Source organism: Gavialis gangeticus, unplaced genomic scaffold (assembly GCF_001723915.1).
Source record: "Gavialis gangeticus isolate Ggan-Ray unplaced genomic scaffold, GavGan_comp1, whole genome shotgun sequence".
Lineage (NCBI taxonomy): Eukaryota > Metazoa > Chordata > Crocodylia > Gavialidae > Gavialis > Gavialis gangeticus.
The window spans coordinates 68,222,144-68,234,890 of record NW_017728992.1 but is presented as its reverse complement, the minus strand read 5'-3'; the positions used below and the strand labels follow the sequence as shown (position 1 = coordinate 68,234,890).

Here is a 12,747-nt window from a genome sequence, read left to right as displayed (position 1 = left end):
TTAGTCGAGGCCAGGGTGATTACACTAAAGATTCAGGGTTCTTGCCTTTCATTTTATTTTATAGCACAATTGCCTTGCAAAATGCTTGGTCAGATTCTCTACTGTTGTAAATTGGTGCATCTCCATCAAGCTTAATGATGCTGCACGAATTTATGTCAGCAGAGTATTAATTTGGCCCTTGGTTTGCCCAGGTCAAGTCATTTTTTGGCCAGCTGGGAGCATTATTAATTTTTCTCTTGCTGTCATCATTATCACAAAGGTGGCTGAACATATCTGGTGTCAGAACTAAAACATTTCTCCAGCACGTTAGCAAGGCTATAGTAGAACTCCACCACTTGGCACCCCTACAGCTCTATATTGCTATAGCTCAGAGTCCCAGACTTCCTTTGTGGAACATTAACAAGGTGTGTAAGGGTGAGCACAAAGCTTTTCTCACTTTCATTTATTCAAGCAGGCCTCAGTTCTGCAAAACATTTGCTTGAATCATCCTATTTGCCTTTACCAAAGCACTTGAGCAGTTGCTTAACTTTTGGGTATATGAATAGTCCCCTTGACTTCAAATGGGTATTCAGACACGTAAATTTAGGCATGAGTTTAAGTGCTTTGCTGTATTAGGATCTTAAATTGGAAGCTTGAGTAACTGTGGGTAAAGTCCTTTGTCTGCTTTTTAATAATAATAAAAAGATAACATGCATTACAGTAAAAATGCACTATGTATTTCTTTGTATTATATCAATTATTATATTGAATTTTGATGTTCCCTTGAATATCATATATCTCTTAGGACTTCTTATGTAAATATATATTGTTAAGAGCTTTTAATTTGTTCATTAGTGACACAGCATCTTTTGAGCTTGTCAGTGATGGCCTTGTTTCCTATGAAACCTATTAATCTAATAAGTAGTAAAAGCACAATATCGGGGAACCTTCCACAGTCCTCATTTGCAAAGCATACTATTGAAGAGCACTGTTTCAGTTTTGTTTGCTTCAGAAGTGATACAAGAGGTCTGGAAGGAGAAAATGAAACAGTTTAATGTATTTACATGCTTACTGACTTATTTTATTTTTCACATGTATAAAATTATACTGTGCATATCCAGTATAATAAAAGGCACATTAGACATTAATATTTAAAAAGGAATTGCCATGCAATAATACAATAATAAGGTCCAAAATTTAAGTAGTTCTGCATTTTTAATGTATTTTTAGTGTTTTTCTTATTAGTACTATGAACTAATGTTCTGCAATGTTTAATTTTGTTTTGGCAGAAAGTCCAGCCAGTAGACTTATCTATAAAACAAAAAAAGCCAGAAATCACAATATATGACTTGCCTGATTAAAACAAAATATTTTCTTCATCTTCAAAAACTTACACTGGATTTAAACTGCACCAAGTTTCAATTCAAAGTTCTGTTTTTAGAATTTCTCTGTTAACCCTTTTTAAAAAGCTTTTTTAAAAGGTGCTTTGAGATTCTGATCGTCCATAAATTCTTCAAGAAGCACATAGCTCTATAGGAAGTATTTGCAGAATCAACCTTTAAAACCATGCAATGGAAACTAAGAATGATTCTTAACTAAAGTGCTAGTAGTGGGAATGATTAGAAATGTTTAAATACAATGATGATGAACTCCTGTTTGTTCCTTTTTATGTTACATTGCTCACCACTGTAATAGTCTTTAAACGTGTCCACCAAAAATAATTAGTATTTCTTTGTGCATTGGGTCAGTAGTGCAAAGCTTCTACACCTACTGTATATTTTTGCCTTCTTAAAGAGATGCCTACAGAGAACTTTGCAAATCCTACTGCATGTAGCACTTATTCTTGTGAGTAGCCCCATTGGAGCCACTCATGGTAAGACTTAAGCCAAGGGATGTTTGCAAGTCTAATCTTATTAATTGGCACTACTTGAAAACTCCTGTGTAGTGCTAATATTTGTCCCAAAGTTCCCTTGAGGTCTCTAGAAGGAGGCTTAGTTTTAAAAAAATAAACAGGGGAAAGAGGATAGAAAATTTGCACTTGCATCTGAACTCTGAAAAGATTTAGTTGAACTGCTCTGTGTTTTATTTTGAACAGCATTGATTGTGCCGGAATATTAAAACTTAGAAATTCAGACATTGAACTACGAAAAGGAGAAACAGACATCGGAAGGAAGAATACACGAGTGCGGCTAGTCTTCCGAGTTCATATCCCACAAGCCAATGGGAGAACTCTTTCTCTGCAAGTAGCGTCCAATCCTATTGAGTGTTGTAAGTAGTAACAGACCTATTACTCTTGCCAGGTATTGCACAGCCAGTTGCCTGACATGGAGCTTTTACTGTCTGCATGTTAAATTTTGTTTTATTGCATTTGTCCATTGTCTGGTTCTTATGGAACTCATCAAAAATATGTGTTTCCTTGGCAAAACAATATTTGGTCTGCAGTGTTAAGCTGGTATTTGATCCACAAGTGACCTAGACAAGTTCCTTTATGCTAAGGCCCTTTCTGAGGGTAACTGCTGTAGAAAAGTTTTGGAGAGCTCCTATCTGGCCACATCTCCATCCCTCCCTTCTCCCACAACTCCCCCCCTCACCAAAGGAAAAAAAAAGCCCATTTGATGATTTGATGAGAAGCTAGCTAGATATTTAAAATGGCTGCATTAGTGAAAGCTTGTTGCAGTTCTGTGTACTGGGGTTCAGCCTTGGGGTCTTTTAGATAGAATAAGCTACACTTTATAACCCTCTCAGATTTACTAATGGATGCATTTTCCATCCATTGAGACTCCCATTTCATTCTTATTCTCTGAATCTTTAAAACACAGGAACAGCCTTTTGCTTTGTTTGGCTTTACAGTTCTCATCTAGCTCCTGAAAGTCAAGTTTCATTCTAACTCCTGTTGTTTCTACTTCTGGGTGGAACTTGCAAAGCTTTTGGAGGTTGCGTTGGATTCAACCTCTCAGCCAAAAGTTTAGACACTTATTCTAACAAACTAAACTTGCACAAGATCTGTTCCCATGGCCCTTTGTTGCCTACATCCTGTTGTCTCCATGGAAACAGCAAAACAATTCAAAATCAGGTCATCTTTGGGTCTTACCCTCCTTTCCAAATCATCTCAGGGTCTCACCCACAGCCTCCTTTACGTCAAGGCTCTGTGATTTCCACCATCTGTCTGCCACAGCATCAACTCTTGGTGGTGCCAGAACCTGCCACTACTCTGTGCCACCTCCAGGAAAGATGCTGGAGCTTTTGAGAGCACACTACCTACCCTTTGGAGGTGCAGACAGAAGTGAAAATTTTCTCCTGATCTGGCCACAGAAAGCAGTTGATAGCTGTGACCAAACATAAGTGCACAGCAGCAAACAGCTTCAAAAATGTCCAATTGAGTGAAAATCTGACCCCTTGTTGCATGAGGTATCAGATAAAGAGGTCACAAAACGTAGTGCCTTTTGTAACTTGTGTCTGCTGAGCTCCCAGCCTGTCACTGTTTTCAGAATGGGAGGGGGGAAAGGGAGCAGAGGGAGTTCAGTCTGGGGGGGCTTCAGCTCTTCCTAGAGGGTGGGGCAGGTGTACTGCAGCTCCCCCCCTGCAAGGTGGGGGGAGCTCCAATTCACCACCCTCACCCTTCAGCACCAGCCAGGGAGCCCTGAGAACGAGCTTCCTCTGCTGCCTTTCCCCCTCCCATTCTGAAAACAGTGAGCACCAGCAGAGAGCCTGGCCATTGCTATGGGAACCTAGCTACAGGCTCCCAGCCCCAACTAGATGCCCCTCTACCTAGTGAACTTGTGTTTGGTCTGGTGCAATGCTGTAACTCAGAACGCTTTGTAAAAACTTGTTCTGAGTTACAGCTGAGAGCTGCACTTCTGTCTGTACCCTCGATGCCCCTACAAGAAAAGCCTCAGTAAAGGGCATCTCCACTACAAGGAACAAGTGTGCTCTATCAGACCCTAAGGTCAGATCCCCTTTTTCCTACAGTATAGGCTCTTTCCTCCCCTAGCTGATCTCATTTAAGAAAGTGCGAGTTTTTTTCCTAGGCAAAGGATAGGCTGTCCTGTCTATGAAGAGTAGCAGTCGTTTTACTACTAAGAGCTAGCTTGGCACAAATTGGCATAGTCCATGCAGTCTATCAACAACACAAACATTTTTAAACTCTGTCCTCATTTTGGGATTGTTAAGATTAAATTTGTGAAGGGACAAATTCTAGAATAAAGTGCACATTGTATAACATGAGCAGTTACAATCTGCTTCTGCTCCAGTTAGTCATTGAGAATTCTGCAGTTGGCATCAATGGTAGTAAGATCATGTGGTAATGCAAGTTTAGGAGGTGCATACCCTGAACCACTCCTATGTGAAAGCATGCCAGATTAATATACCAATAAAAATGAAGCTGGGTAGATCTATGTGTCATGTGAGTCAGAGGATGCACTTGGAGGGACTGTGGACTGAGTAAAAGTGTACTGTATTATCTGCTCCTATCACCCTCCAGAAAAAGATCTTTAATTTTGACCAGCAGCTGAGAAAAGTTTAAATGTTATTTCAAGTACAGAATCTGGACTAAGCGTAGAAGCCAAAACTGCATACATCTCTTTGTACATGTGACACCAGAAGGACCCATGTAAGCCAGATAAAATATCACATTATCCCTTGAAGTACAGACATGCTAGATGAATATGACATGCTAGATGAATACCTCTGTCAAGAATGATAAAACATGTGCCACAAGGATGTAAGATACTGTTTGCATGGTCCACATGCATCTTGCACTCAGAACTTAATGAAAACATTAAACATGAAAACACAGCTCTCTGGGCTGTGACTGTTACTGGGTTACTGAGCCCATGACTACAGTGAGACATTCTGCAGAATTTCAATCCCTATATTCAGAGACTTGTACATATACAAATTATCATATGTACACTTTTGGCAGATACACAATCAAATATTGCTTTACATTTTGGATGGGGAAATTCCTTTTTAAACTAAACACACATTTTTAAGTATTACAGAACAAACTAACTATTTAAACAGCAGGTTATGATACTTTTGAATTCAAAGTATTATATATAATAGCAAGGTGTATAATTAAGGCACTTAAAACCAACTGGGTACTGAGTTCCTGAAGATCTCCTGACCTTTCTTTGATTTCTATAACAAATTCAGTTTGTCTAATGAGACTAAATGTTGGGTCACTTACTAAGAAATGCTATTTATTTTTCTGTATGTGTTTGTGATTATTTCCTCCCCACCCTCTATAACTTGCTAGCCCAAAGATCTGCCCAAGAACTGCCTCTGGTGGAAAAGCAAAGTACTGACAGCTTTCCTGTGATTGGAGGGAAAAAAATGATACTTTCTGGCCACAACTTTCTGCAAGACTCCAAAGTCATCTTTGTGGAGAAAGCACCAGGTATTGTCTTTGAAATTATATTAAGCCTGATTTTAAAATCCAGTTGATTTTTCTTTACTAAGTTGTGATTATGTGATGTGTTATCACGTTTCTTTTTGCACATAAAGTTTTTCATGTTACTGGGTGGATCTGCGCAGGTGATCTCAGCTCTACCTAATGCTTTGGTTTTGCCTGCAAGCAGTTTTAGTATTAAGTAGACAATTGTGGCATTGAAAGTGAGAGTTTGGAGTTTATTTTTGTAGCAAACCACACTTTTGCCTGGCAGGATATTTTATTGTTTTAGCCAAAGGCATTCTAAGCTTTACATGACATTTTAGTGTGAAAATTTGCAAGAAGCTTTTTCCTGTTGAACCTTTTTATAGTGGGGGTGAGAAACACATTATTGACAACATGGTGTTGTGTGTGTGCTGTTTTTCTTTTTGTGGTGTTGTTTTTAATAACAATAGAGGCTTTTAAACGTCAAAGCTAAGTTTATAGAGAATGTAAGCCTTGAAGGGCTTTGATAATTTATTAGCTGTTCATTTAAGAGGATTAGCAATGTCAAAAACTTGCCTGATGCAGGCTCATTCATTTCAAAAGAACAATTTCATTTGACCTTTAACAACCCAAAAGGTAGAGGATATGGGAATCCACAAGGGACGGTCGTACCTTAAGGGGACAGTCCTCCAGACTCAGAGTGTGACAGTCCCTGAGAGAAAGAAGCGGAGTAAGAGTGCTCTGAAACCCGCACGGCTCAGCAAAGGCATTCGAGAATGCCTGAGGGCCAAAAGGGAGGTGTACACCTGGTGCAAGAGAGGGGCTATCACCAAGGAGGAATATTCCTCCTTGGCCCGTGAGTGTAGGAGGGCCACTAGGAAGGCCAAGGCGGGGGTGGAGCTCAGGCTAGCGACCAGGATTAAGGACAACAAAAAGTCCTTCTTCAGATACATTGGGAGTAAGAAGAGGGCACCAGGTAATGTAGGGCCCCTGTTAGACTCAAATGCTAATCTTGTGGCTATGCCAGACAAGAAAGCCGAAATTTTTAACAAGTTCTTTGCCTCTGTTTTCTTGGACAGGGACCAGGACAGCTCTCCCACCACAGGTAGGGGCAATCTTGGGGATAGCACTGCCAGGCCTCAGGTCTGCACAGATGTAGTTAGGGATCTTCTGGAAGGGTTGGATGTTTTTAAATCTGTGGGACCTGATGCCCTCCACCCATGGTGTTGAGAGAGCTGGTGGGGGTCATTGCTGTGCCCTTGCCCGGCTGTATGAGCAATCGTGGTCCACAGGCCAGGTGTCCAGAGATTGGAAACTAGCTAATGTGGTCCCCATTTATAAGAAACGGAGAAAGGAGGACCCAGGAAAATATAGGCGCATAAGCCTCACATCAGTTTTGGGAAAAATCTTTGAAAAAAATTATCAAAGATCACATCTGTGAGGGGCCAGCAGGGGAGATCATGCCTACGGGAAATCAACATGGGTTCATCAAAGGCAGGTCCTGCCAGACCAACCTGATGTCCTTTTACGACCAGGTAACTAAATCCCTGGATGATAGTGTCATCATGGACGTAGTCTTTCTGGACTTTAAAAAGGCCTTTGACACTGTCTCTCACCCCATTCTCATTAATAAATTGAGCGACTGTGGCATTGATGCATACACAGTTGGATGGGTCAAAAATTGGCTGATGTGCCACACCCAGACAGTGGTGGTGGACGGGTTGTACTCAACCTGGCAGGATGTGAACAGTGGGGTCCCCCAGGGCTCAGTCCTGGGGCCTACACTGTTCAACATCTTCATCAGCGACTTGGACGAGGGGGTGGAAAGCACATTGTCCAAGTTTGCCGATGACACCAAGATGTGGGCAGAGGTAGGCACGCTCGAAGGGAGAGAGAGGCTGCAATTAGATTTAGACAGACTACAGAAGTGGGCGGATGGTAACAGGATGGGGTTCAATGTAGATAAATACAGGGTGCTGCACCTGGGGAGAAGGAATCCACAGCATACATACGAGCTGGGGAGCTCCCCCTTTGTGAGCACAGAAGTGGAAAGGGATCCTGGAGTCATTATTGACTCCAAGATGAATATGAGCCGCCAATGCCAGACCACAGCCAGCAAAGCCAATCATACCTTGTCGTCCATCCAAAGATGCATCTCAAGCTGGTGCAGAGAGGTGATACTCCCCCTCTACGCAACCTTGGTCAGGCCACAATTGGAGTACCGCACTTTAAGAAGGATATGGCCAGCCTTGAGAGGGTTCAGATGAGGGCCACCCGCTTGGTTGGAGGGCAGCAGGACAGGCCTATGAGGAGAGGCTGAGGGACCTGTACCTGTTCAGCCTCAGCTAGTGGAGGCTGAGGGGGGATTTGGTGGCTGCCTATAAACTCATTAGGGGAGATCAGCAGCAAATAGGAAGGGCCCTATTCCCCCCAGCAGCAGCTGGGGTGACAAGGAACAATGGCCAGAAGCTGCTGGAGAATAGGTTCAGATTAGAGTTAGGAGGCAGTATTTCACTGTTAGGGTGGCTAGGATCTGGAACCAACTTCCTAGGGAAGTGGTCCTCACTCCTACCTTGGGTAAATTCAAAAAGAGTTTAGATGAACACCTGTCTGGGGTCGTGGGATCCCAGCATGTGCTCCAGCCGGTGGGGGGGGGTTCAACTAGATGATCTATTCAGGTCCCTTCTGACCCCTAACTACTATGAAACCAGGATTTGTCTTTTCCCCACCTTTTACCCATCAAGATGATCTTTTCTGGGAGTGATCTTCTGAGATGCCAGGTGCCTCCAATACACATTTAAAATCAGTGGGACTTGACGGCACCTCTAGTACCTTCACTCACACTCTGGCATAAAACATCCATAGGTATTGCGGGTGTAGGTTGTAGTCGCGCTGGTCTGAGGACATAGGCAGACATGGTTCTTTGGGTAAATCTGATATCTTTTATTAGACCAACTCAAATAGTTGGGAAAATTCTTCTTAGCAAGCTTTTGGGTATAAATACCCTTCATAAGGCTGAGGAAGCTTTTGCAGTTGGTGTGTATGCTCTTCCTGGATGGAATGAATAGTAAAGAAGCCAGAGGCTGGTATGCGTGCAAGAAAACCAGCCAGTGAAGATGTAAATTGAGGAGTCAGTGGGTGACAGACAGGCTCGGGAGGGGGAAGGAGAATGAAAGCAGCTGGTAAATAGTGCAGAGGTACCTGGGATGCTTTCTCAGCTCCACGAAGGGTATTTACACCCGAAATCTTGCCAAGAAGAATTTTTCCAACTGTTTGAGCTGATCTAATAAAAGATATCAGATTTACCCAAAGACCCTTGCCTGCCATAGGTATTGTACCTCACATAATGATAATGCAAACTACAGTCTTGCATTCCTGAGGAGAAGGGGGTTAGAACAGAGCTCAGAGCAAAAGTCAGACTCTGAAAGGAGAGAGTTAAGCATAGTTTTCAGACTTGTTTTGGAAAGGGTTTCCGTGGCGCTGGCACAAACCAAGGATTCCACAGCTGCCTGTCAAAACCCCCTGAACTTTAAACTGTCTTCTGAACTCCTCAAGCACTCAGCGTCTCACAGCCACTCCAGCGCAGGCTTGCATGTGACGTCTGTTTAACCCTCAACATTCATAAAGTTCCAGGGAGATTGCCATTAACCTCCATGTGACTATTGCTAACTGTACAGTATGTCAGAGGGGGATGTGTGTTCTTGCTGAGTAAGGGAGTCTCCCTCCATTAACCAATCAGAGTAGATATGAATTTACTTCCCTCTAGCCTCTGCAGAGCTTAACTGAATCAAAGAAATGCAACAGCGAGCCTCTCTGACATTTTACAATTGGCTTGACTTACTTTAACTTATCAAGAAAATGGGTGCAAGAGTATCTCATTTGAAGTTCATGGGTCACAGGCCACAGCTAGTGTAATTCAGCATGGTTCCAGTGATTTCCCAGAGCTATGCTCTTTGGCAGAGCCCAGTTGACTCTCACCTGGCCAGACTGCAATCCATATACATTTTGAAGCCTTGAGTTGTTCGGTGAGAGAGGGGAAAAGAGAAGGTCTAATTTACATATAGTTTTCTGTGTATGTGAATGATTTACAATGACATTTCAAGAGTAAAATCCTGGCTTTGACTCATTACAGGAAGGAAACTGCCTTAATAGTTGCCCTCTTTGATGCTTGTTTTCTCTACTTGTTTTCTCACTGCACTGGAAAGTTTTGAAAGGTCGTTCCCAAAGGGTATTTTGGAAGATGAAGCTACCCTCTCATCTTCAGGTAGCATAGCCTGGGCTTATAAAAGTCTTCAGCAGCATGCACTGAAAGCAGGATGCACAATATACCGCCTTCTCTTCAAAAAAAGGGCCTGATCCTGAACTTCTTACTCATTGCAAATCCTCTTGAAGGCAAGGAAGCCTGGGGCACAACAAACTTAGGTTCAGAACCAAATTAAATTTCTTTTTTAGGATTTTTAAAAAATTTGTAATAAGGAATCAAATAATGTTCAATACATCCCAGTACAAATAATGACTCAAGCAATGTATTTCTTGTTGGGAGAGTAAACCCCTTCACAGCAGGGGTTCCACAAGTGGGACTCTCTGGGTGCATGGGATGGTAAAAGTGGGTAGCACAGGTAAGGAAAGTCATCTCTACATATGGGTCACATTGAAACAATCCCTTCCTGCCCCAGAAAGCATCTCATCAATCAGTAGCTATCCTGTTATCCATGGGAAATATTTCACAAGTTTATAGTAAAACAGTCCATTCTGAGGTTGAAATTCACTGTCCAACTTAAATAGTATGTTGGTAGGTTTGTCATGATTGAATGACAAAACTTTCTCATTTATGTACTCTCAGGTGGCTCAATCTTCCAAGGTGCTGAATAGTTCCTGCAGAAGCTGAACAGCTCTTAAAGTTAATAGGAGTCAAAGGTGCTCAGCATCTCTGGGGTTGTACGTCTGCAAGACTGAGCTCACATTAGCTAGAATCTCTATAAAGTAGCCTTGTCACAGGCCTTTTCAAGTGAGACAATCTGACTGAGATTGGAGGTACCCCAAGAGGCAGCAAGAGGAGCATGTGCTTTCCACAGTAAAATGTTTAATCCTTTAAACCAAATAGTGGAGGCGTGTGGGAAGGGAAATTAAACTGTTTGCTTGCTTAATTTATTCTCCCTTTAGTTTTGATTTCCTAAGCTTAGTTCCTCACTTACAGCATCACCTAATATAGCACAGCACATTTAAAACAATGTTTAATACATCATGGTCCTCATGATAAGTTTTCTAATTGTTCTTCTGCTATACAGTATTTCATTTCCAATTAAAAACCAAATGGTAATTCCAATTACCATCCCTTCTACCATTACCACCAGTGAGCTGTGCTTTGTCATTCAGCCTCAACTTATAAACTGAACCAGGGCCATAAATGGAGCACATGTGCAGTCACCCTCTCTCTATTCCCCAGAAAACTAGCTTATTAACATTTGTAATGATTACTAGAGAAATTAGTCACTTTTGCTGGTGTTACTTTTGCTTTTAAAATGTATGTTAATCATGTTTCTAAGTGGGTAGCAGCTCCCTACAGGATTCCAGCTGTTACAAATGACATAGGCCAGGTGAAAAATTGTAATAATAAAAAGACTGTATCCATTATTAATTTAAACAGTATCTGTAAACCTTATTTGTACAAAACCCCCATGCTTGAATATAGATCTAATATAGTTAAGAGCTTGATAGTTGGTGCATGGTTAATTGGTTATTGCAAAATGGGGGAAGGGAGAATGTCTGAGTCTGCTGAGTACAGTGTAGTCAACTGAATGTTTTTCCAAGCACAAGTCCTGAGCTTTCTTTTAAGGCTGGCCCTCAGCTGTTGTAATCTCTTGAGGAATGGCATTATCTGGGCCTCCTTGCATGGGGGAGTCTGTCTATCTTAACAATGACTCATAAGAAAGGGAATCCCTGAAGAATGATCAAATCAGTTCTTGAACTGGGAAGGCAGCAGAGTTGTGTTTCCATCTTAACCCCTTACTTACTACCTTTCAGCCAAGAAGTGCATGAAAAGATATAAAATACTGGCATTGCTTGCAAGACGTTGCATCTCTTATGGAAAAGAAAGTGGTTAGCTAAGGAGATTTGCTGTATTACAAGGATTGTAAAAGGACTGCCACAGAAGGCTTGTTTAAAAGTAGAATTCATTTGTAAAACAGCACAGCTTGAAGGCAGAATGCAGCTCTTTAGATAAATAATAGGTCTTTTCAGAAGTGTACTATAATTTGCTTGGATCTTTTATAGTATCATAAAAAGTTCCAAGTGTTGAAATGAGTCCTTATTTCATGGGATTTTGGTCAATGTTTTATTATTGCTTGTACATCACACTGTATTTTCCAATGATAAAAGTCAATATAAAATGTGTATCCAAGAAACTTAGCCACAGTAGTAGTAGAAATGTGAATACCAAATATACTTAAGAGTTTCGACCTTTTAAAATCAGAATCCTCTTATATCAGTGGGTCCCACAATCTTTTGTCTATTACATATTATTACATATTTTCTGGGTTTTTTTCAGTTTCTCTCTCCATTTAATCTGGGGGGATTTTCTTCCTACATTAAACAGTAGGACCAAGATTCCTAAGAGTGTTTTATAATTTCCCATGTCTCCATTCTTGTGTTTAATGTTAGCCTTCTTATAAGAGCCTGTTTTCCTTCATAAGTTTTAGCAATTTCTAAAATATTTGGCTGCAAGTTTGTAGCACATTAATACAAATAACCCTTGTAAACAGGTATACAAGCATTTGCCATGGAAAATGTGCATGTTTTATATACATAAACAGATGAAGTGTGTTAGGTTTGGAAATGACAAAATATTTCCTGTCTAATATATTGAATACAACTAATATTAATTCTGATTTATAATCACAATGGATGACACCAGGTAATTTGCTTTTTAAAGCTAGGTTTTAGGGAGTATCACAGGGCTGGAAGAGACCTCAAAGGTCATCTAGTTGAACACCCTTCACGACTGCAAGCAGCAGCACGAGCTGTGGATGGCAAAGCAACACAAAGGCAGTACAAAAATCACCATGTTAAAGACCATGCTGTTGATCACAATATATCAGATAATGCAAGACTATCTTTATTAGGGCTGTGCGAAGCTTCGGGAACTGATTCAATTCAGAGGAGATTCAGCCGGATTCAGAGACCGAATCTCCAAATCCAAATCAAATTGGGAGACCAATAAAAAGGTCCAAATCGATTTGAAGCTCTCTGAATCGATTTGGAAAAGATTTGGAGAGCTTTGGAGATTTGGGCAGTCCCCACTTGCCACCGCAGGGATCTGGACCCGGACTCCGTGCCAGTAAGTAGGGGGCGGGCGGGGGCTGGAGGTGGGTGGAAGGGACCATGGGGGGACCCCC

At 41.4% G+C, this 12,747-nt stretch overlaps 1 protein-coding gene across 3 annotated transcripts in view; it reads left to right on the top strand.

Moving 5' to 3' along the window:
* NFATC1 (nuclear factor of activated T-cells 1) overlaps positions 1–12,747 on the top strand; it is a 157,247-nt gene that overhangs the window by 59,241 nt on the left and 85,259 nt on the right. For all 3 annotated transcript variants that reach the window (XM_019524065.1, XM_019524085.1, XM_019524074.1), the window contains exons 5-6: positions 2,075–2,247; positions 5,237–5,377. In XM_019524065.1, coding sequence (XP_019379610.1) covers positions 2,075–2,247; positions 5,237–5,377 — 314 coding nt within the window. The remainder of the gene's footprint in view (positions 1–2,074; positions 2,248–5,236; positions 5,378–12,747) is intronic.